The sequence below is a fragment of the Triturus cristatus genome, chromosome 11 (genome assembly GCF_964204655.1).
Source record: "Triturus cristatus chromosome 11, aTriCri1.1, whole genome shotgun sequence".
NCBI lineage: Eukaryota > Metazoa > Chordata > Amphibia > Caudata > Salamandridae > Triturus > Triturus cristatus.
The window spans coordinates 386,368,430-386,393,813 of NC_140594.1; the positions used below are offsets into that span (position 1 = coordinate 386,368,430).

Genomic DNA, 25,384 nt, shown 5'->3' on the forward strand with positions numbered 1-25,384 from the left:
AGACTGCCCTTTGGCATCAACCACGCAGTAATGCAAGGATCAAGGTCTACATTCTTTAGGTAAGCCTCCTCAATTGCATCAAAAAATTGCCAATGGCCCCCAAATGTCAAGCACCTTATCTTGACACTGTTTTAACGATCTTTCCTAGACCATCCTTATACTCAAGGTCCAAAACATATTCATCTAAATCACGGGTACTCACAAACTTTCTCTTGGGGGCCAAATTTACAGTGTGGTTTGTGGCCGAGGGCCGCACCGGTGGGGGCGGGGTCAGAGGGGGAGGGTGGGGGCTAAAGCAAAAAAGAATTGTGACCATGAGGTTGAACATAGGTCCCTGCAGCAGACGCCTTTGTCCACTGAGCCACCAGACCCGGCATACACACATCTCTGTCTCTCTCTCCCTCTCCCCCTCCCTCCCCCTCCCTCCCCTCCCCCTCCCCCTCTCCCTCCCCCTCTCCCTCCCTCTCTCCCTCCCTCTCCCTCCCTGTCTCTCCCTCCCTGTCTCTCTCTCTCTCCCTGTCTCTCTCTCCCCCTGTCTCTCTCTCCCCCTGTCTCTCTCCCTCCGTCGCCCTCCTCCCTCCGTCGCCCTCCTCCCTCTGTCTCCCTCCCCCTCTGTCTCCCCCTCTGTCTCCCCCTCTGTCTCCCTCCCTCTGTCGCCCTCCCTCTGTCGCCCTCCCTCTGTCGCCCTCCCTCTGTCGCCCTCTGTCTCCCTCCCTCCCTCTCTCTCTGTCTCCCTCCCTCCCGCTCTCTCTCTCTGTCTCCCTCCCTCTCTCTCTGTCTCCCTCCCTCCCTCTCTCTCTGGCTCCCTCCCTCTCTCTCTCTCTGGCTCCCTCCCTCTCTCTCTGTCTCCCTCCCTCCCTCTCTGTCTCCCTCCCTCTCTCTCTCCCTCCCTCCCTCTGTCTCCCTCTGTCCCTCTCTCCCTGTCTCTCTCCCTCCCTCTGTCTCCCTCCCTGTCTCTCTCCCTCCCTCTGTCTCCCTCTCTCCCTGTCTCTCTCTCCCTCCCTCTGTCTCCCTCCCTCTGTCTCCCTCCCTGTCTCTCTCCCTCCCTCAGTCTCTCTCCCTCCCTCTGTCTCCCTCCCTCCCTCTGCCTCCCTCCCTGTCTCCCTCCCTCTCTCTGTCTCCCTCCATCCCTCCCTCTGTCTCCCTCTCTCCCTCTGTCTCCCTCCCTGTCTCTCTCCCTCCCTCCCTCTGTATCCCTCCCTCCCTCTGTCACCCTCCCTCTGTCTCCCTCCCTCCCTCTGTCTCCCTCCCTGTCTCTCTCCCTCCCTCCCTCTGTCTCCCTCTCTCCCTCCGTCTCCCTCCCTCTGTCTCCCTCCGTCTGTCTCCCTCCCTCTATCTCTCCCTGTCTCTCTCCCTCCCTCTGTCTCCCTCCCTCCCTCTGTCTCCCTCTCTCCCTCCATCTCCCTCCCTCCGTCTCCCTCCCTCTGTCTCCCTCCCTCTGTCTCCCTCCCTCTATCTCTCCCTGTCTCTCTCCCTCCCTCTGTCTCCCTCCCTCTATCTCTCCCTGTCTCTCTCCCTCCCTCTGTCTCCCTCTCCCTCCCTCTGTCACCCTCCGTCTCCCTCCCTCCGTCTCCCTCTCTCTCTGCGTCTCTCTCTGCCTCCCTTCCTCTCCCTCCCTCTGCCACCCTCCCTCTGACTCTGTCTCCCCAGACTGCGCCTCTGTCTCCCTCTCTCTGTCAACCTCTGTCTCCCTCTGTCTCCCTCTCCCTCCCTCTCTCTCCCTCTCACTCCCTCCGTCACCTCACCCTGTGTGTGTGTCAGCCCCGGCTGAGACAGCTTCCCAGCACGCACACACAGCCGCACCGAGTACTTTACAGGTCTTTAAAAGACCATTTACATGTTAATAAAGCTTTGTTGTATTTCACCTCTTAGGCCCCTGCATCTCCACTTTGACAATCACTGGAATTCCCCGGCCCCCACAGAGCAGAGTCTCAGAGTCCGGGCTGCTGCAACCGGCAGTGTTTGCTAACACTATTTTTTTTATTTTTTAAACACAGGTAGGATGTCTGCAAGGTCCGTGGGCCGCCAAGGAAGGCTTGCCGGGCCGCTGGCGGCCCGCGGGCCGTACTATGAGTAACCATGATCTAAATCATCATCACTTATGTTTAAAGCATCTCCTGATGCTCTCCCTCTTTTTCCAGTGTCCTCTGTATCGCGTCAGATACCTCTCCATTTCGAGCCGCTTGGGACTCCACTCTGACCCTTTTTTTCAATTAAATGTTTCTTTTTCGATAAACATTTACCACCAGGACCTCTTTCATTTCCTTCTTCTAAGACTGAAAAATACTCCTCTTCCTCATTTGTTTTTCTCTTACCTAAAGCTTGTTTAACATTCTCCTGAATAGTCTTCTTTACTTCTTTACTTATTATATCCCTTATTATCTTCCCTTGCTCCTCATTACTATTTTACATCTTATTTATTCTTTTGAAATTTTCTTTTAAATCGTGACAAAACACCTTTTCCTAATGCTAAAATCTCTTGTTTTATTTATTTTGCTTATTTTATTTAATTTAATTTGCTTATTTTTCAACCAAAAAACGCTCTCCTAACCTCTAATTGCCGTCTCCCCAGGCAAGAGGCACAAACAAAGCTTCTTTGCCTGGGAAACGAGCCTCACAGAGTGACCGACCTCTTAAAACACAGCTATTGCTCAAAGCAAGCTCTAATTCCTCTATAAATCTGCCCCAGTGTTGGCCAATGGGAGAGCTCGCTTCACGTGCGTCACAAAGCTCGCTCTCCTTACTCTTTTCAACACCTGGGAGCCTCGAGACTGCTCGCGCTACAGTTCCCTGTCCAGGATGAGATCACGGTAAGCGCGAGCAGTCTATTTTGAATATACACTTCCTAAAGTAACGATTTCTTAAATCTTAAATCGCGCGCACTCGTTATTAGGGAAAAATGTTATCTTAAATAGCAAAACTCGCCATTCAAATTTAACTCTCTGAATAAATTCCAATCTGCTATTAACTCATATTAACTTTCTTTTGTACTTTAAAATATGACTTTTAAACATTTAAATACATTAATAACTAATCAAACATACACCCATAAATTGTGTTTCTTAATAAACTTCCTCACAGTCATACTTACTATAAACTCATATTCTCACTTAAAACATTTATATTAAAAGATCAATACTTATCTGCTCAGAAGCAGCAAACAAAAGAGGAAGAAGATGGTGGTCACTTGTTATTTATGGACATGAGGATTCTTTTGGATTATGATGTTTTTGGATTCCATGAGCTTTTAATGGTGCTGCTCAGAAGTGGGAAATAAAAGTTTAATGCATAATGCTAGCCTCCTCTCTTGACATAAAATCTAGATGCTGTAGGTGCGCCAGGTGGGCACAGGGGTACAAGCTTTATAAAAAAAAATTGCCAGCTCCCAGGGGCCGCTTGGATGTTGGGGTGGCTTGAATTTTTCATTAAAAAAGTCTAAGACATATTTAATGTTTTATTTTAAATAATGCTTTATTGAAAATCTAATCATCATTACTAAGCATTGCAATGTGTCAATTTATAAAATACACATTTGATTATAGTTATTGGTGAAGTCAACTGACCCTTAGAAAAAGCTAATAGGTCTGCCTTACATAAACCTTTATATTCAATGGGATAGTCAGCCGTACGCATGGGAGCCAAAGGCAGTGTGGAGTAGGGGGTTAATAGCCTACAGGGGGTTTTGGCACAGGGCCTGGCTGCAGAATCACTGAAATTGACCAGTTTTAGTTATGACAAGTATTGTGTCCTAAGTAACTATAACTTACATCCTTGCCATGTACTGCTAATTAAAATACATTATTAAATCACTCATGACATGCTCTACAACATTATTGATAAATAACCTGACTGCAACATCTGAAATGACATAGTTGATGACAACACTGTGCATAGTGGGGGCGCGAGTTATAGTTACATTAGGGCACAAGTTAGAGCTATTTGATATAACAATAATTGGGGATTTCAGTGGTTTTGTTAGTTTAAAAATGTATGTTTTAACTGACATTTTCACCTGACTATAACTTTCCTTTAGACTTTGTTGTTTTTCAGTGAAGTTCTAAGGTTCTGTATTTTAATAGCTATCATTTTAAACTTCTGGTTTTTTCAGTGAATATCTTATTTTTTTATGTGAATTACTTGCAATATACAAATGGTAAGTGTATTGGTTTTGTAATAACATACATACTTAAATAAAGCATTAATAGTAGAAAAAGGGTAAACGTGTTAGTCTTCTTTATTTACACTCCTAAGGTCACGTAATACAGCCACAAAACTAACCGGTCCCTACGTCCCCAAGCTGAAAATCAAAAGTTCCAGCTCTGAGAAAGCTTATAAACAACAATTACTTTTCCTGGAGTCTTCTTCTATGGACCGCAGGAAACGTAAGGTTACCTTTTTTGTAGGGATTTGTCGGGGGCTGCTGCACTCCCTGCAGCCTTCCCACAATACCAAAAAACATGCTGTTTGTGCCCCAGCCCAGATTTAGGGCACTACGAGCAGCAACATATATGTAACAGCACATGAAGGGCAATATGGGGCGCTCCTTGCTTCCTTATTGTTCCTTTTTTTGTGTGGGTATACCAGGCACACCTGGGACACACATCTTTAATTTTAGTTGGGGCTGCACAGGGCACTCCACAACCCCACTGTCTCCCTTCAAGCAGCCCCATTCCATAGGGTCACGCAGTAGCCAGCAACAATATCTTTAAAAAAAAAAAAAAATTACTGGGGTGCTTCAGTACCCACGCGGAGCACTCTACATCATTTTTTGTGTTGCAGGACACAGGGGGAGCCCGAAGGACCCCACAGCTCCACCAGCTCCCCTGCGAGTGCCCATCTTGGGTGCTAGTAAGAACCATCATGGCTCCCACCTGGTGGAAGCAGCATTTCTTTCTACTCCTGCTGGGTAGTAGCAATTCTGTTTTCCTGCCCAAGAGCGCATGCAGGAAGCAACTTTTGTGCTCCCACCCGGCAGGAGCAGCCTTCCACTTCTGCCGGAGTGGAAGGCTGATCCTGCCGGGTGGGAGCCCGGCAGGAGCAGCCACCCAGTGGGGAGAACAAGAAGACATCCCTGCCCACACTCTCTAGCAAGGAAAATATGGTATCCTGGGAGACGAGGGTCCTCAGTTCACATCCCTGCGCCAGCCCGGGGATGGGTTCCACAGGGCCATACCATGACTTGGGGAGAGGGGTTGCACGCCTCTGTCCTCATTAAAAAAATACTGGCCCTGGGGGATGGGATCCCCGGGACCTTTGATGCTTGGGGAGGGGGGCCACGCACCCTTCTCCCCATTATCAAAACACTGGCCCTGGAAAATGGAGTCACTAGGGGCTTCATGATGCCTCAGGGAAGGGGGCGGCAAGGCCCCTTTCACCCTAAAAAACAATGCACCGACATGCCCAGGCCCTGGCCCACCCCAGGGGGTTTATTAAAAGAATGGCGGGAGACAGATGTATTTGTTTTATTGGTGCAGCGGAATCGCAGAGCCAATTACAACAGATCTGCGGTGCTAATAAAAAAAATGCTACTTGAAATAACTATATCTGGTGAATTTCAGTCATCTTTTTATTTAAAACAGTATGTTTTAACTAAAATGTTCAGCTAACTACAACATCCCTGTAGGACTTGGCCCTTTTTGGCTAAAGTTCCCTAAACTTTTTGATTTCCACCTAGACCTTTTTTCTGACATGGTGTTGCCAACTTAGATGTTTTGGGCGCTTTGCCACTGCTGATCAGTGTCAAAGTGCAAGTGCTCCCTGTATAAAGTATAATGGTAATTTGGTTGTCCATGATTGGTATCTTTGCCCTACTAGTAAAGTCCCTAGTAAAGTGCACTATGTGTGCCAGGGCTAGTAATGCAAATCCTACTAGTGGGCCTGCAGCATTAATTGTGCCACCCACACCAGTAGTCTTAAAAAGGAAACTCAGGTCTGCCATTGCAGTGCCTGCATGCAGTTATTAAACTGCCATGTTGTTCTGACAAGTGTATCCACTTGCCAGACCTTACCCTTCCCTCCCTATGCACATCAGACACCCCTTTGGTAGGTCCAAGGTACCCCCTGGGCAGGGTGCAGTACATGTGAAAGGTAGGACATGTACTAAGGTGTGTACCATGTCCTGACAGTGAAATAATCTCCATTTCGGTTTTCACTGTGGAAAGGTCATCTGGCCATAGGATAGAATGGGGAGGCTGTGTAATATGTTTTCCAGCCTATTTTCCCAAAGGCTTAAGATGGAGAGGTGAAGTTTAGCGTGCCTGAACTCACAATGTAATAATACATCTTTTTATGAAGGTAGTTTTTGCATTATATGTTCAGAAGCCACTCTTTTAGAAGTGGCTGGGTTGTTGTGCTCCAATATTTCTGTGTGTCTCTGCCTGGTTGTGGATTGACTGTCTGAATTTGAAAGCAATAGGATCTGGGGAATGTATTGACCCAAAGGAGGAGGTGAGACAGCAACAGGCTGACCTGCTTCTGGAGTGTAGGGGGGGGGAGTAGCCCCTAGAGGTGAAGAGGCCTGGGTTGCTGCCATAAAACAGTTGTCACATCTCCTGCTGAGTGATTGAGAATCCAGACCCACACTAATCAAAGGAAGAAGGTGTCACTGGCAGGGAGGCACCCAGAATTGGTGTGAACAGGGGTCAGTGCCCCCTTGAACACCAAGACTTCAAAGCCATTGAGGGGTGAGAGCTGAAACCCCTGAACTTTGGAGAATAGCTTGATCAAGATTGAACAAGACTGGAGCTACTTCGTGGTCAAGAGGAACCTTTGTCAAGGAAGAAACAACTGAAGAGACTGAAGGTAAGGACTGACCCTTGGTGTGTGTGCTTGGGCTGGCCTGCAGTTTGCTGTTTTAACCAAGGAAAGGCTAAAGGGACTTTGCTGTGTGCTGTGTCCCCCTGCTTCTAAGAACTTTGCTGTGCTGTGTCCTGAAGTAACTTATCCCCAAGGGCCTGAGGTGAGCTGGCTCCCTGGTGCGGAAACTCAGGAACATAAAGGTTTCCAGGAGAGTCTCAGTGACGCTGTGTGTGCTTTTTGCAGCCTTAGACCCTCGTAAGGAGTGCCCTGTGATCGTGGGCACCTGGAGTCCAATTGAGTCCCAGCGACGCTGTGTGCGTGTGCTTTATGCAGCCTGAGCCCTTTGTGATGATCGTCCTGTTATCGTGTGCACCGGAATCCAAGTGAGTCTCAGTAATGCTGTGTGCTTGTGCTTTGTGCAGCCTGAGACCTTCATGAGGATTGGCTGGTTAACATGCACACCCGGAATCCAAGTGAGTCTCAGCGACGCTGTGTGCGTGTGCTTTGTGCAGCCTGAGACCTTCTTAAGGATTGCCTAGTTATCGTGCACCCGGAGTTAAAGTGAGCCTCAGCGATGCTGTGCAGTGGCGGTGTGTCCATTGGGGCGTTGCCCCCCCGCCCGCGCCCCGCGCCCGCAGCTTCCTCGGCGTCTCTGAACTTAAGTAAACTCTCAGTTTACTTAAGTTCAGAGACGCTGAGGGAGAACTGTCAGTCAGTATGACGTTGGACCGCCCACCCGCTTCAGAGTCTGAAGGGGGTGGGCGGTCTGGCGTCATGTTGACTGACAGGCATTGTCTGGGGCAACAGGCAGCAGCACACAAGTGCGCATGAGTGGGGACGGAGGGCGATTTTTGCACCGTACCCAGTGATGCGCACTAGTGTTTCCAAAGGCTGGCGCATGCCCATTAGGAGAGCGAGGGTTGAGCCAAGGCTCAAACCTCGGTCTCCTAATGGGTAGGCGGGCGGAGCGTAAGCCTGCTCTAAGCCAATCCTGGTGCTGCTCCAGCACCAGGATTGGCTGAGAGGGTCTTGCCAGCAGTGATGGGCTGCCTGTTCCGGTGAGTGTAGGCGCCAGAACCGTCGGACCCGAGGCGGCGCGGACCCGGACCTGCTCAGGTAGGATTTGGATTTTATTTAAAAAACCCCACCCCCTAACAGCTTGGGGTACTGCGCACTACCAAGGAATTCCACCAGTGGGATCTTATTGGTATTTCCAGGGTTGGAGACCTCTGGCAGAGGGGAGGGGTGATCACTTTTGCCCAATTGCAGGCAGAGTACGACTTGGCAGACACCGAACACTTCCGATATTTACAAATCCATCACGCTCTTCGGACGGCGATTCCACATGGGACTCGGCTCCCTGAGTCATCGCCCTTGGAGGACCGGCTCCTCATGGAGCATCTGCTCCAGAGAGCGACGTCTCTAACGTACCGGAAGATAATAAATAACCGCCCTGACCCTTTTTCAACCCTTAAAGGGAAATGGGAGGCAGAACTTGGAGACTTCGATGAGACGGATTGGCGTTCCGCGCTCTCGTCCCCCAGGGAGGTGGGCATATCTTCCAAGTTAAGGCTGGTCCAACTTAAAATTCTGCACCGCACATATTATACCCGTACACTCCTATTCAAACTCCACCGGGTGGAGTCCCCGCTGTGTCTCAGGAACTGTGGCCTCGAAGGAACCTTCCTACATAACCTCTGGGAGTGCCCTATCATAGCGCTTTATTGGAAAGAGGTGTTGCGTATTCTTTCCCAGGTAACCAAAATCCCCACGCTGCCGGAACCTCGGCTCTGTCTCCTCAATGTCTGGGAGCAGACGGACCACAATAGAGTGGCCCAGCTTTGGGTGACATTGGGGCTCATGCTTGCAAAACGTAATATAGCCCAGCGATGGGGATCGGGGCAGGTGACTACCCTGGCGCATTGGATCCGAGACATGGACCTTGTAATGGTGACTGAAAAAACTGTATATGTTCATAGAGGGTGCCCCAAGAAATGGTCCCAGGTGTGGGGTGGCTGGAATGTGTACAGGGGGAACATCTGTGAGCCCCCACCTGATGCATCAGAATCTGACCTCAGTGACCATGACTAGTGGCTCCACCGCTGGCGCTGGGCGGGGAGGGGAACGATGGTATGATACCTTTGGTCTGTTTATTTCTCTATGTGACACCTGTGCTGCCATTGCTGAGATACCTTCGGAGCTTTTGTATGCTAAGCCTTGCACTAAACGAGTGGTGTGTATTTTCTGTGTTGTTGATAAACTTAATAAAAATATTTTTTTTTTAAAAAAAAACCCCACCCCCGCGTGACACCCCCCCCACCCCCCCCCCCCCCCACGACACGAGCCGCGACTGGAATTGTATGTGTGCAGGTTTCGCGTCCTTCTTTCTTTCTGTGTTTTAGGGTGTGCTGGTTTCAGAGGCCTTAAATCTACTTGTTCTGTCTCAGGGCCGCTAGAATTATGCGGCAGGAAAGGACCCAATTATGTGACAGGGATTATCTGCCGCGAGGAAAGGCAAACGTGGCATAATGCGGCGTTTATTTGTGTGGTGGTATTACAGCGTAATGTTGTCAATTTTGCATGTGAACACTGCCTGGGAAAAGGTTTCACCTCATTCGTACCAGATTAGAATTCAAGTAAAGTAATAAGGAATTGAAAGATGACCAGTGAACCTTTGCATAGGGCCTTTCACTGGGCGGCAGCACAAGTTACTGCGAGGTTTGTAACGTTTCATCCGTTTGCGCTATAAACATTGCTGGTAAGATCTGCAACTTATTCAGCAGATGATGCATAATGTGGCAAATGCGGCAAATCCATAAAACACTGCATACACAGATTCTCATAATGTCCAGCTTGTAGCCAGGAGCGCTGGAGTTATGTGGCAGGGAACAGCCAAATTATGCAGCATGGTTGACTAAATGTGTAAAAAACAAGTAAACAATGTGGCGCTTTTTTTGATAGTAACCTCATTATTTAGCCATTTTACCCGTCAACAGTATCTGGGCAGAGATATGACCACATTGCATCCAGTCCAACACCAAAATACAGCAATAAGCAAGAGAAAGTTGGCCAGTCAGCCTCTGGCAAAGACCTTCCATTGTGTGGCAGACAAATGCTAGTAGCTTTATTTTCCGTTTGAGATCGAATTTTTTTTATAACATCAGCAGATGACTGATTATTTGGCAAATCCATAAGTATGCAGCAAACATTGTGGTCGTAACATCGCATATTTCCAGTGGCCTTGATTATAGGTGTGGGTAGATTTCAGAGACCTGGTTTCTTTCTGTTTTTTCGGGGGCGGTGTAGGCTTCAACCGCCGTGTTTTCGTGTTTTGACACGTGCAAGGTTCAAAAGATCCCCTTGTCTTTCAGTACCCTGCAAGTTTTAGAGGCTTTATGTGTTTTCGTTTTTTTGTGCCGGTTTATATAGCGCGAACTCGACCGGAAGGTATTGACGCGCTTTACTTTAGCACCAGTTACCTTACCCAAGGACACACTCATGATTGGTAGGACGGGGAGATAAAAGTGATTTGCCCAGAATCCCAGGATGTTGAGCCGAGGCTTGAACCTGGTTCCCCAGCTCCGAAGTCGGCAGCTCAGGCTGAAAAGCCACATCCTCTGAGTCCTAATTTGGTCTCTTTGTTGTATGTAAGTGCAGGCTTCAGGGGCTTTGTTTTTCTAAGTGTGTTTCAATTTCCTTATGTGTTGATATATTGTTGATGAGCATAGCTCTACATTCAATGTGTGCTGGCTAATAAACTACAAGACATCATGGCCAGATGTACTAAATGTGTGGCGGTCGCTAACTGTCTAGTTTGTAAAATCAGAGGTTTTGCAACTGCTAATAAGTTATTTGCTATGTGCTAAACCCATTTTTGGAGTCACTAAAGTTGTATGAATACTATGTTCCTGTAAATAAATTGCGCTGCTGTAAAATAAAAAGTTTCCAATATTAAAAAGCAGTCAAAGGGACGATGTTCTACTGGCCCTTGCAGGCGACCATCCCTTTGACTAGCGACTAGTGAGTCCAGTGCATTGAACCCTCATTACGGTTGTTTCTGAGCACTCCCGATGTTGGCAGGTGTGGGAACTGAGGCACCAAAAGATCTGCTCTAGATTACAAAGTGTGATAAAGTGGTTAAGCCAGGGGCAGAACCCTGAGTCCTACATCAACAGCCAGTGCCACAAAACCATTAAACCAGTGGCCAAGGCAATTATGTGATTCTGCATTGGAATACAATTGGCATATAATCTACCTGCCTCCTCTTATTCTCCTGAGGTACTTGCAAAAGGCAGAACTCTTATATAAATAGAAGGAACATAATGAACACACCCCCCACTTTGGGGTATCAGTGTTATAGCCAGGGCCACAGGATTTATTCGATGCTGCTGCGTTTTAGGCATGATTATGGATTTGATTCCTTAGCTATATAATCCATCATCTACAGCCTAAATTGAAGATTTTAACAAAAACCATCAGAAAAAGGATCAAATGTTACTAAAAATGCAGTAATATGTTGCTGCACAGTGGATGGCCCTTCCCATAGTGTTAACACGTGCAGAAAATGACATAATAATAAAATACTACCCTGCATTACACTGTAAAATGTAGTCAACCCTGCTGCATAATTTGGTACTTCCTGTTGCATAATTCCAGAGGACCTGATTAAAGTGCTGCTGCTCTTCCGGTCCTTGAGAGAGGTGGAGAGAAGCAAAGGAGAGAGATGGGAGGGTAATAGGGATCATAAGGAGGAGGCTGGGGCATTGCTGGGTGTATTGCATTAATAACTTTCCTGCTTCCTCATATTTGCTTGAAAATGCTCCATTTACCCTCTATTTTTTCAAAATTTTCTCGGGGAAGAACCCCCAAACCCCCCGAAGGTAGTATAACCCCGCGCATCCGCATTTCTTGCGAGAAATGCGCATGCGCGGACGCCCGCGCATGCGCATTTGTCAGAAAAGTTGGAAACCAGGAAGAGGGAGCCCCGGAGACGCCGCGCTTCAGGTAAGTGGTGTTTAATTTTCTTTATTATAAATTAATGTTATCTTTTATAAAGGAGGGCGGGCGGGAGGCGGGTGGTGGGCAGCAGGCAGCTACGCTTCGCCCTTGTGTGCGTAGGCGCTGCCTGCTTCGCCTACTTCGAAAACTGCGAAGCAGGCAGCGCTACGTACACTACGTGGGCGAAGCGTAGTTGTCAGCCCAGGGTTACCGTACTGGCCAAGGGAGTGGCAGTACCAGGGCCGGAGTGCGGAGCTGCACTTTTTGTTATACCATACCCGTCTTGGGGGCAACTGTTGACAGAGACTGATTGTGAGTCAGCACGAGTGGCGGAGAGACCACCTAAGGAACTGTGATCAGTGCTGGAGTGTATTACGCATTACCTTATTTCTGCATAACGGAGTACCTGATTGTCGTATTACACACTGCATCATTTCTGCATAACGAACTACCTGATTAGTGTATTACGCATTGCATTATTCCTTTATAACGAACTACCTGATTAGGGTACTACGCATGGCATTATTTCTGCATAACAAACTACCTGATTGTCGTATGACGCATTGCATTGTTTCTGCATAACGAACTACCTGATTAGCGTATTACGCATTGTATTATTCCTGCATAACAAACTACCTGATTAGTGTATTACGCATTGCATTATTTCTACATTGCAAAGTGCCTGATTGTTGCGCTACGCATTGCATTACTTTTCCATTGCAAAGTGCCTGATTCTAGCATTACGAACTGCATAACATTGTATTAGGACTACAGTGGAACGTTTAGAAGTGCTCATTAATATCGCCAGAACTTACAAGGGCTGGCTGACCTAACAACCAGCCAGGAGGAATATTACACATACTCATATGTTGGATTTATATCCCGTAGTCTTATCGTATATCTTTTTATATAAAATTTAAACTTGTTTTTATAAAACTCGTGTGGAGTCCATTTGTGGTGTCATCATTGGGTTGCTGTGAGTGTGGTTGCAAATACTTTACACACTTTTGCCTTGAAGATAAACCTGGCTGCTCGTGACAAGCTACCAAGGGGGTGAGCGGGGCTATCTCAGAAGGTGTCCTTCCTTTCCCTGATGTGGAAACGCGGGTCCCTATTTGGCCCAAGTTACCAACCTCAGCCAACCAGGAATTCCGGGTCTACCAATTCCATTTACCTTTGCTTTTTTCTGTGAATTTCTAAGTTTTTTTTTAAAATAACTAACTATCATTTCAGCCTTTAGTTTTTTACAGTGTATTTCTAGGGTCCTTTGTAAATAAACATTTGAATAAAAAATATATAGTAAAAAAATAAATAAACTTGGGACTTCTTTTTTAACACTCTCAGGCCAAATAATGCCGCTTTAAACCAAGCGCAAGGAGTGCCTGCATTCCCAAACTAAAGAGCAAAAGCTCCAGCTTTCTGAAAGCTATTACTTTTCCTGGGGGTCATATTCCATAGACCCCGGCAAACATAGGATTCATTATTTTTAAGTATTTGCGGGGGACTGCTGAACTACCTGAAGCCCCCCCTACAACACTTAAACATGCTGGTAGTGTCCCAGCCCAGATTTGGGGCACCACCAGCAACAAAATATATATAAATTAACCCATGAAGGGTATTATGGAGAGCTCCTTCCCTCTTTAATTTTTTTTTACAGTAATAGGGCAACAGTACATTTAAAAACAAATCACTGGGGTGCCTCAGGTGCCCACAGGGGCATTCCAAAATCATTTTTATGTTGGGCTCTGCGGTCAGAGCCCCAGTACCCCTGCAGCCCGCCTGCTCCCAGTAGCTGCAAGAGCCAGAGATTTCTTTTTTCTTTACTTTGGGGTGCCCCAATGCCCAGTCCTTGCATCCCACAACATATCCAATGCTGGGAGCTGCGGGAGGAGCCCCAATGCCTGCAGCCCCACTGGCTGCTAACGGGAGCCATTATTGCTCCCACTTGATGTGAGCAGCTTTTTATTCTGCTTCCGCCGGGCAGGGAGAAATGCTTGTGCTCCCACCCAATAGATTTCAAAGAAAAAAGGGGCAACCCTGGGCAGTACAATTGATAAAGAAAACAAAGGTCCCTATGGGGGGAAGTGTCAGCCTAACCATATAATACCATCAAAGAGATTGGTTTCGGCAAAAAAGAGTAATTTTATTCAATTTCTTATTTTAAAAGGAAAAAACAAAAATAGAGTTAAACTTCTCTCTTTAGACATTTAACACACATACATACACACACATACATATATGTGTATATACATATATATATTCACTTAAAAAACCATAGGTTTCACACATGTTATAGTTAGCTGGACATTTCCCTCGTAAAAAACCAATGAAATTCCCCCGTTATAGTTAGTGCAGGCAACTATAACTCACACGACCGCAATCCTCTGCTGATGACGTCAGATATTACATCACTGATTAAATATGTGTCTTTCTGAAAAATAAATATTTGTAATATATGTATAGCTAAAGATTAATGGAAGAAGACATGGGTAAATAGGTGTCTAAATACAGTGATGTAATATCTGACGTCATCAGCAGAGGATTGCGGTCGCGTGAGTTATAGTTGCCTGCACTAACTATAACGGGGGAATTTCATTGGTTTTTTTTACGAGGGAAATGTCCAGCTAACTATAACATGTGTGAAACCTATGGTTTTTTAAGTGAATTGGCAAGGTTTTTTAAATGCTAATTCCTAACTATAACGTGTGTGAAACCTATGGTTTTGAAGTGAATTTGTACGGTTTTTTAAATGCTAAGTTATGTATTTATTAATATTTTTTTTTCAGGTTCTTCACCGTGCGCACCCCACGCTTTTTAAAAAAAATAAATGTTTTTTTCATCCTTGGGGGTCCTTCAGTGACCCTCTGACAAAGGCTAGGGGGTCAGGAACTGTCCACCCTGCGCCCTTTTCACATTCTCCACCTTTGTTTTTCACTGCCTCAGACTGCGAGAGACAAAATGGCGGCCGACCCTTCCTGATTTCGACCGACTGGAATGTTTACTGTCATGTAACCACCAATCAGAATTACGCTCGCGCACAGCAGCGTACGGTATGCTTACCGTACGCGCACAGTGCGCGCCTCTAGATATATATGTACTTTTAACTGAAATTTTCTCAGGGACTACTGAACAGATTGACTCCAGATATTCAAAAGGCACATCCCTGACCTGAGGACTTTCTCTTTGCCAAATTTCAAATAATTCTGTTCAGCCGTTCGGGCTGTACCTTGGACTAAAGGTCCCTATGGAAAAATGCATGGGGAAAACGCGTTTTGGGACCCCCCTTTTTTCTCGGCCCCGCTTGACTAATCACCCCGAGATTTCAGGGTAGGAGCGGAGCGGAGCGCCCCACCTATTTTGAAAAATTCGCGAGGATTCGTCAACCGGCGCCAAAGTTATTCAAAATAGAATTTTCAGATTTCCTATGGAAACACGGTCCTAACTATAACTATCTACTGGCGACCGCCAGTAGATAATATATATATATATATATATATATATCTATATATATATATATCCAAGAAACCGAAGAGAAATTCGAAGATGGCAATGGCACTGCCTTAGCTTCAAAAGACCACTCGGACACGGACCTCCAGTTAAGTGCGATTTTATTTTGCTGGCATAGGTTTCACACATGTTATAGTTAGGAATTAGCATTTAAAAAACCTTGCAAATTCACTTAAAAAACCATAGGTTTCACACATGTTCTAGTTAGCTGGACATTTCACTCGTGAAAAACCATTGAAATTCCTCCGTTATAGTTAGTGCAGGCAACTATAACTCACGCGACCGCAATCCTCTGCTGATGACGTCAGATATTACATCACTGTATTTAGACACTTATTTACCCATGTCTTCTTCCATTAATTTTTAGCTATACATATATTACAACATTTTTTTTTTCAGAAAGACACATATGTCATCAGTGATGTAATATCTGACGTCATCAGCAGAGGATTGCGGTCGCGTGAGTTATAGTTGCATGCACTAACTATAACGGAGGAATTTCAATGGTTTTTCATGAGTGAAATGTCCAGCTAACTATAACATGTGTGAAACCTATGGTTTTTTCAGTGAATTTGTACGTTTTTTTAAATGCAAAGTTATGTATTTTTTTTTTAAGGTTTTTCACCGTGCGCGTACGCGCACGGTGCGCTTCGCGCATCGCGCGCTCACGTTACGCAGTTCGCGGAATTTTTCCGTTTCTACCGTACGCGCACGCTACGCGTACTCGGGCGAATTTTCGCAAAAAAATTAAAGGAAATTTTGGCCCTTGGGGGTCCTTCTGGGACCCCCTGACAAAGGCTAGGGGGTCAGGAACTGTCCACCCTGCCCCCTTTTCACGTTCTCCACCTTTGTTTTTCACCCCCTCAGACTGCGAGAGACACAATGGCGGCCGACACTTCCTGGTTTCGACCGATTCGAACGTTTACTAAGATCTAACAACCATTCAGAATCGCGCTCGCGCACGGCAGCGTGCGCGTACGGTAAGTTTTACCGTACGCGCACGGTGCGAGCTTATAGATATATATATGCTTTTAAATGCTATTTTCTCAGGAAATACTGAACAGATTTACACCAGACCTGCAAAAGGCACATCCCTGACCTGATGACTACCTCTCTGCCAAATTTCAAGTAATTCTGTTCAGCCGTTCGGGCTGTAGCTTGGACTAAAGGTCCTATGGAAAAATGCATGGGGAAAACGCGTTTTGGGACCCCCCCTTTTTCTCAGCCCCCGCTTGACGAATCCCCCCGAGACTTTCAGGGAAGGAGCAGAGCGGAGCGCCCCACCTATTTTGAAAATTTTGCGAGGATTCGTCAATCGGCGCCAAAGTAATTCCAAATAGAATGTTGCGGATTTCCTATGGAAACACGATCCTAACTATAACTATCTACTGGCGACCGCCAGTAGATAATATATATATATATATATATATATATATATATATTCCAGCACACCGTCATTCCTCAGCTTACAACATGGACGGAGACGGACCACAAATTCGTGCCATAACATGTAGTTTATTGCCTGCTCGGTCCTGACGCATTTCGGTTTGAAAGAACCTTGATCACATGACAACATATATATATATATATATATATATATATATATATCTCTCACTGGGTAGTTATATATGTATATATTCCAGCTCCCAAGTTTCACCCAACTGCCGAACTCGGGACTATGCTATCTCCTGATAGCGTGAGGGTGCATCACGTAGAAAATATAAGGCTCAAAGCAGGCACGGAGCATTCTTTGATTTATTCAGAGCAAATGCATTTAGGCACACTGCCTTCCTCAGTGTGTGGTAATACAAAGTCCATTAGCCAAGGTGTATAATCTATAGATGGTTTATTTAAACTAAGTTACAAGGTAGGTTGCAGGTAAGTAGGTTGATAATAACAGATAGCGCCACCAGGAGCAGACTTCCTGCTGCTCAGCCTGCATACTCCAACCGATACTCAGCACATCACCAGGCATCCATGCATTCTATGACATCACCAAGCATTCAGCATTCCATTCATCACCAAGCACTCCAGCACTCATCCTGGAGGAGCAGTAGGGAAGATGTAGCTAAGGAAAAGGAATGACAACAGTTAAGTCAAAACATATCCCCTTTCCTTAAGGAAAATATAGATAGAAATAAATGCAAAAATGGAAACATGCATGGAACCCAAAAGGAAGAAAATAGAAGATCAAGTTACATTGCCAAATCAATAAATACATTAAATTCACAAATGATTGATGGGACATTCCTAATGTATGCAGGCATTAAAATCACGAAAAGAATAGACACTACCTTCCTGAAGCAAGCAATAACTCCTAAAGCAATCAACAGATCCTGAATCAATTAAATGCATTAAGAGCTACCCCATCCTCCTTCCTTGGGGAACATAAAGCTAGAAGCATACCGAGACCAAAGAGGATGAGGCGCAACATACAACACACACTGTACCTCTAACCCAACAAGAATATCAGGCTACACTCTTCACACAGTAACAAATATGAACACCTGCAACACAACACTCAGGAAGACCCACTCAGCACTGAAGTGCACACAACCACACAACTTTGTACTAGGGTACACACCACCCTACAACTCTGTACTAGGGTACTCCCCACCATACAACTCTGTACTAAGATACTCACCACCCTATAAGTCTATATTAGGGTACTCACCACTTTACAAGTCTTCACTAGGGTACTCATAACCCTACAAGTTTGAACTAGGGTACTCACAACCACACAACTCTATACTAGGGTACTCACCACCCTACAAGTCTGTACTAGGGTACTCACCACGCTATGACTACACTAGTGTACTCTCAACCCCACAACTCTATACTAAGGTACTGACCACCCTACAACTCTGCACTAGAGTACTCACCACCCTACAACTCTGTACTAGGTTGTTCACCACCCTACAACTCTGTACTAGGGTACTCACCACCCTACATATCTGTACTAGGGTTCTCACCACCCTACAACTCTGTATTAGAGTACTAACTACCCTACAACTCTGTATTAGGGTACTCACCACCCTACAACTCGATACTAGGGTAATCACAACCCTACAACTACAAACAAGAGCAAAATCCTCACCACAAGCACATCATTAAACACACAATACCGCAAGCCAGCGTATGAGACTCTATAACCATTGAGAAAGAGTAAATTCAATGCGCATTTAGCATAAACTTAAGCAGGAAAAACAGAAAAGCATACACCCCCATACATCACCAAGTAACGTAAACTATGAACGTGCACACCAATATTAAGACTAGCACACATCAACATGAACAGAAACTGCATATGGAATGAAATAAACATTGCAGCAAAATGACCACAGAAATAAAAAAATAAATGTAATAAAATATCATCAGCAAACTAGGGCAAGTATAGGCAGTCCCAAAAATATTTCAAATTCCCCGGGTGAGCGATCCCTCACCCGAGAAACAAAACACCATTCTGCTTCCAATCCTAAGTATTGTGCAAGCGCGTCAATGTTCCCTTATCTCCTGTTCTCCTCCTCAGGTCTGTACCTCACACGCATGTTCAAGTTCACAAATCCAAACTCAATTAGTAGATGGAATAAAGGCCGCCACACAACAGAAATCCGCTCCCCCTCATGCTTCTGATGCACGCCGCACACCACTTCCTGTATCCTTAGAGCAAGCAGTGCGCGGACAGATACGTGGTCTAGTTGGAGACTTCCCAGCAGTCATCACGGTGATGACACGCTTCCCTCATTGTCGCGCAACTCCGCCATGCACAAAGGTCCACCGCCAAGTGAAGTTTGATGCTGACTCATGCAGAGTGCATCACAGAGCTCGCAGTGAAGACTCCTGGTTGCAGCAGGTGAGGGCACATCCATGATGCAGGGCAGCGAATGTGGGCATTTTCAAACACCGCCTCACATCCTGGTATTTGGACACGAGCCATGCATAGAAGACAGTCTTGCGGCCATTTAAATCCTGCAAAACCCAGTGGTAAAAGGGCACGCAATCCGCACTACCCACAACAAGCCAAAGTCAGAGTTAGGATGCCCACACAGCATTGCAGAACTCACTGTTATTAATACTTCCACTGTACCTTGACCATTAGTACCACAGGGATCGAGCAGCTGGTTCATCAAGCCAAACGCCATATGATAACAACTTCAAAGTAAACGCTGCCGATTTCCTCCTAATACACTCAGCAGCTTCTGTGTAATCCACAGAAAATAGATCAACCCTGGCAGTTTGATGAAACCAAAGAAGTACTGTCAATTGCACTATCTGACTTAGTAAGCAGTTCTGTGTACACGTGCAGCAACTAAAAGGGCTTCCACCACTTGTTGAAATTGCTTTCAGCACATTAGGGCACATAGACAAGCAGGCTAGTTGACATCAATACATGAAGTTCATTGATGTTAAGAAGGTCAAACGCCCCAGACGGCAGGCTGTCCAGGTGATGAGCGGTGCTGGTGGGGCTGACCAGGGTATTGTTTTTCCTTCAGGTTACTTACTTCCAGTTTCTTCAGTAGATTCCTTAGTTCCAGTTTCTTCAGTTGATTCTTATACAGTCTGTCTCCCCCAACACCAGATCGTCGCCAAAATGTGGTAATACAAAGTCCATTAGCCAAGGTGTATAATCTATGGATGTTTTTTTTTAAGCTTAGTTACAAGGTAAGTTCCAGGTAAGTAGGTAGATGATAATTGATAGCCCCAGAAGGAGCAGACTCCCTGCTGCTCAGCCTGCATACTCAGCACATTACCAGGCACCCATGCATTCTATGACATCTTCAAGCATTCAGCATTCCATTCATCACCAAGCACTCCTGCACTCATCCTGGCTGAGCAGTAGGGAGTAGTTAAGGAAAAGGAATGACAACAGTTAATTCACAACCCAGTGCTCATAACGATTTCATCAAAGTTCATCGGAGTTCAGGAGCTGGGTGAAACTTGGGAGCTTGAATTGAATTTCTGCCAGAACCGCTGTGGCTGAAATGTGATAACAACCTATCAACCTGAATGGTTGTCAATTATTTAATTGGGGGAATGCAGTCATACAGACGAAAACCTGTGGGATTGTACACAATTAAAAAACCATGGCAGCGGCGAGGGACAGATAGACTGATGACAAGGCAACTCTGTTTTGGGGCACTATGGCTGTTATTTTACGAAGGACTGTGTGTATTAAGCCTACATGTGAGGTGAATCATGAGCATTTCGTTTTTTCTTTTGTGCAAGACTGAACGCTGTATTGTCTATGAGAGACTGTATAAGCAAGAGAAAACAAAGTGATTACCATCTGGTTGAGGTAAAGGAAATATATGCTGACATTGCGGCCAGAAATACTGGCATTTGCACTATGAACTTTGACAGTCCTTTGTCACATGCCATTTTTTCAATGTTCCTCCAATGAAATTTTCCCTGCAGCAATTTAAACATACAATACCTTTGATGAAGTCGTAGTGAGCATTGAAGAAGGAAATGTGCCGAAATGAATTTGCTTTGAATAAATCAAAGAATGTCCCGTGAGTGCTCTATGCATGCTTTGAGCTATATATATTTTTTTTACGGAGTTTTATATAACGCGAACCTGACCCGGTATCGGGTATCAGAGCGCTTTACACAGCACCAGTTGCGTTACATGAGGACACATTCATTTTTGTTAGGCACGGGGAGATTAAGTGATTTGCCCAGAATTATAGGATGTTCAGCGTCATTGCCGAGACTCAAACCCGGTTCCCCAGATTCGAGGTCGACCGCCCTAGCAATAGTTAGGACCTATTATCCATAGGAAATCGGCAAGATTCTATTTGGAATAACTTTGATGCCGGTTGACGGAACTTCGCGAAATTTTCAAAACTCATGGGTCGCTCCGGTCCGCTCCTATCCTGAAAGTCTCAGGGTGATTTGTCAAGCGGGGGCCAAGAAAAAAGGGGGTTCCCAAAACGTGTTTTCCCAATGCAATTTTCCATATGGGCCGTTAGTCGCAGCTACAGCTCGAACTGCTGAACGGAATTACAAAAAATTTGGCAGAAAGGTAGACCTTGGTTCAGAGTCGTCCCTTTTGCTTAAATGGTGTAAATCCGTTCAGTAGTTCCTGAGAAAATCAAAATCACAGATATATATCTATGGCTGCGCTGAGTCCGCGCACCCTAAGCGCACCCTGCCGTGCACGAGCTGTATTCTAATTGGCTCTCAACACTCCAAATCAGGAAGTGTTGGCAGCCATCTTGTGCCTCGGTAGAACCGAGGCACAAGAAACCTAATAAAGAAACGCACAAAACGCGAAAAGGGGGCAGGGTAGAAACACCCTGACCCCCTAGGCCTGCTCAGGGGGTCCCACAAGGACCCCCAAGGCCCCCAAATATATATATATATTATTTTTTTTTAAATCGACAAAATCCGTGCTGGGTGCGCGGATCCTGGCGAATAAAAAAAAATACGCTTCAATGCTGATTAGCCCCGGGGGGGCCAAATCCTCGGGGCATGTCAAAAATAAAATATGGGAGGGGGCCATGCAGCCCCCCTCCTGGAGCCTTGTTGTGGCCCTGGGGACCGCCACCCCCCAGGGCAGGCTCCTGCAGTGTCCCGGGGTGGCTGCATGGGTTGGTGAGTAGCTACATGAGTGTCTATATGGGTTATTAGTTGGTTTTTGGAGTATCAGTATGAGTGTCTGAGTGTCTGTATTGTTCGGTGGGGGTATTACTTAGCGCATAGATGCATGAATGAATGACTCACTGTTTGTATGTGTTGAAGACAGCAAGTGTGCAGGACTGTATGGGTGGATGAGTGTGTGTATGGGTGTTAGTGAGTGAATGACTGTCTCAATAGTGTCTTTATGAGTAACGACATGTTTTAAACTAGTATATGTGAGTATTGGTGTATATAAGTGAGTATATGTGAGAGTGAGAGAGTGTAAGAGTTTCTGTATAAATAATTATGTGTTTCTATAAGTGATTGTTTAACAGAGTAGGTATGTGTACGTTTCTGTAGAAGTAAGTGTAGTGGTGTGTGTATAACTGTATATGCAAGTAAATGGATGTTTGATTCTTTATTAGCATGAGTGACTATGTGTGTGAGTAACTATGAATGAGTGGGGGTGTGTAACCGGATGTATAGGTGTATGAGTACATATGAAGAGTGAGTACATGTATGAGTGACTATATAGGACTGTTGGTGAATGAGTGGATGTGTATGTAGATCTTGGAATTACTGAATAGGTTGTTGTAACTGGTATTGTTATGTCCATTTTTTTGTTTCTATTTCTTAATGGGTGTACTGAAGGGTTTATTAGGGTGAGAGGAGGTCTGCCACTCTATCACATGGATTATGTCATCAGTGATGTCATCAGTGATGTCATTTAAGATGTCATCAGTGATGACATAAGTGGTGTCACTGACCGTCATGAGTGATGTAATATGTGACGTCATCATCAGTGCATTGCGGGCGCGCGAGTTATCGTTAGCTGAACTAACTATAACGGAGGAATTTCAATGGTTTTGTACGAGTGAAATGTCCAGCTAACTATAACACCCCTAAAACCTATAGTTTTTTCAGTGAATTTCTAAGGTTTTTTAAATGCTAATTCCTAACTATAACATGTCTGAAACCTATGGCTTTTTCAGTGAATATATATATATATATGTTTATGTTTATATATATATGTAGATATATATATATATATATATATATATTATCTACTGGCGGTCGCCAGTAGATAGTTATAGTTAGGATCGTGTTTCCATAGGAAATCCGCAACATTCTATTTGGAATAACTTTGGCGCCGATTGACGAATCCTCGCGAAATTTTCAAAATAGGTGGGGCGCTCCGCTCCGCTCCTTCCCTGAAAGTCTCGGGGGGGGATTCGCCAAGCGGGGGCTGAGAAAAAGGGGTGGTCCCAAAACGCGTTTTCCCCATGCATTTTTCCATAGGACCTTTAGTCCAAGCTACAGCCCGAACGGCAGAACAGAATTACTTGAAATTTGGCAGAGAGGTAGTCCTCAGGTCAGGGATGTGCCTTTTGCAGGTCTGGTGTAAATCTGTTCAGTATTTCCTGAGAAAATAGCATTTAAAAGCATATATATATCTATAAGCGCGCACCGTGCGCGTACGGTAAAACTTACCGTAAGCGCACGCTGCCGTACGCGAGCGCGATTCTGATTGGTTGTTAGATCTTAGTAAACATTCGAATCGGTCGAAACCAGGAAGTGTCGGCCGCCATTTTGTCTCTCGCAGTCTGAGGGGGTGAAAAACAAAGGTGGAGAACGTGAAAAGGGGGCAGGGTGGACAGTTCCTGACCCCCTAGCCTTTGTCAGGGGGTCCCAGAAGGACCCCCAAGGGCCAAAATTTCCTTTAATTTTTTTGCGAAAAATCGCGGAGTACGCGTAGCGTGCGCGTACGGTAGAAACGGAAAAATTCCGCGAACTGCGTAACGTGGGCGCGCGGTGACCGAAGCGCACCGCGCGCCCACAGCGCACGCACGATGAGCGACGCGCGCCATGCGCGTACGGTACGCGCACGGTGAAAAACCTTAAAAAAAATACATAACTTAGCATTTAAAAAACCATACAAATTCACTGAAAAAACCATAGGTTTCACACACGTTATAGTTAGGAATTAGCATTTCAAAAACCATTGAAATTCCCCCGTTATAGTTAGTGCAGGCAACTATAACTCACGCGACCGCAATCCTCTGCTGATGACGTCAGATATTACATCACTGATGACATATGTGTCTTTCTGAAAAAAAAATATTTGTAATATATGTATAGCTAAAAATTAATGGAAGAAGACATGGGTAAATAAGTGTCTAAATACAGTGATGTAATATCGGACATCATCAGCAGAGGATTGCGGTCGCGTGAGTTATAGTTGCCTGCACTAACTATAACGGGGGAATTTCAATGGTTTTTCACGAGTGAAATGTCCAGCTAACTATAACATGTGTGAAACCTATGGTTTTTTAAGTGAATTTGCAAGGTTTTTTAAATGCTAATTCCTAACTATAACGTGTGTGAAACCTATGGTTTTTTCAGTGAATATATATATATATATATATATATACATATATATCTCAAACAAAAGTTTTGCCCAGGTGAAGAAGCCACACAGCGAAAGGATTCTTACTTCATTTTATTTTGCAGGTTGCACAAACAAGCAGCTCCATTCTTCAATCATTTTCGATCGCCATACGCATTTCAGACGCAACATCATCCTTGGTCACTGGCAGGTAGCGAGAGTCGCAGAGGTTGTTTGGGAACCAATGAAATAATACGCCTAGCCACGCCCCAGTGGGCGTGTGCAGTGTTGCATTTTGATCCTCGTGGTTCCCACAATCAAACCACAGTGGGTGCCTCCATGTGCTGTCGACTCATTAACAGTTTATTACCCATGTGGGTTGAGCAAGTGGAAAAAATGCTTGTGGTGTCCATATCTCGACCTGCAAAGGAAGGCTTTCACTCCTCTCGTATATGTATATATATACATATATATATATATATATATATATATATATATATATATATATATATATATATATATATATATATACGAGAGGAGTGAAAGCCTTCCTTTGCAGGTCGAGATATGGACACCACAAGCATTTTTTATATATATATATATATTTAAAAAACTCCACTGCTGTTGCTAGCGCTTCAAATGGTGAAGAATTGAGCACGGACCACAACTTTGGTGCATAGAATCGGTTTATTCACCCCACGGTAAACCAGCCATATATATATATATATGGTCCACACATGCAGCAGCGCAAACGAACAGAAGGAATCCAAGATTCTTCAGGAAAATTAATTGGCTTTATTTTCACACTTTTCCTTTTTCTTTTTAAATGAACGCTTCGGATTTTTGTGGCATCACAACAATTACTCTAACAACCACGACCAAGGCATTTAAATTCATTAAACCCATTTCCTAAAGTGCTTCTGATTTTATATGTATATCAAATATTCTGTCAATCACCCTTTATGAGAAAGTGCCCAATCAACCTACAATCCAATAGTCTATTGCAACTATGAGGTCCCACTAATCCACACCTGGGACATGTGGTGACAGTCATCAAGTCACAAATAAACTTCT

General features: G+C 45.1%; 1 protein-coding gene across 1 annotated transcript in view; it reads left to right on the forward strand.

Moving 5' to 3' along the window:
- LOC146784238 (uncharacterized) overlaps positions 1–25,384 on the forward strand; it is a 100,794-nt gene that overhangs the window by 22,974 nt on the left and 52,436 nt on the right. Inside the window, exon 2 of the mRNA XM_085632917.1 lies at positions 2,690–2,810. Within this exon, the coding sequence (XP_085489043.1) occupies positions 2,690–2,810 (121 nt within the window). The remainder of the gene's footprint in view (positions 1–2,689; positions 2,811–25,384) is intronic.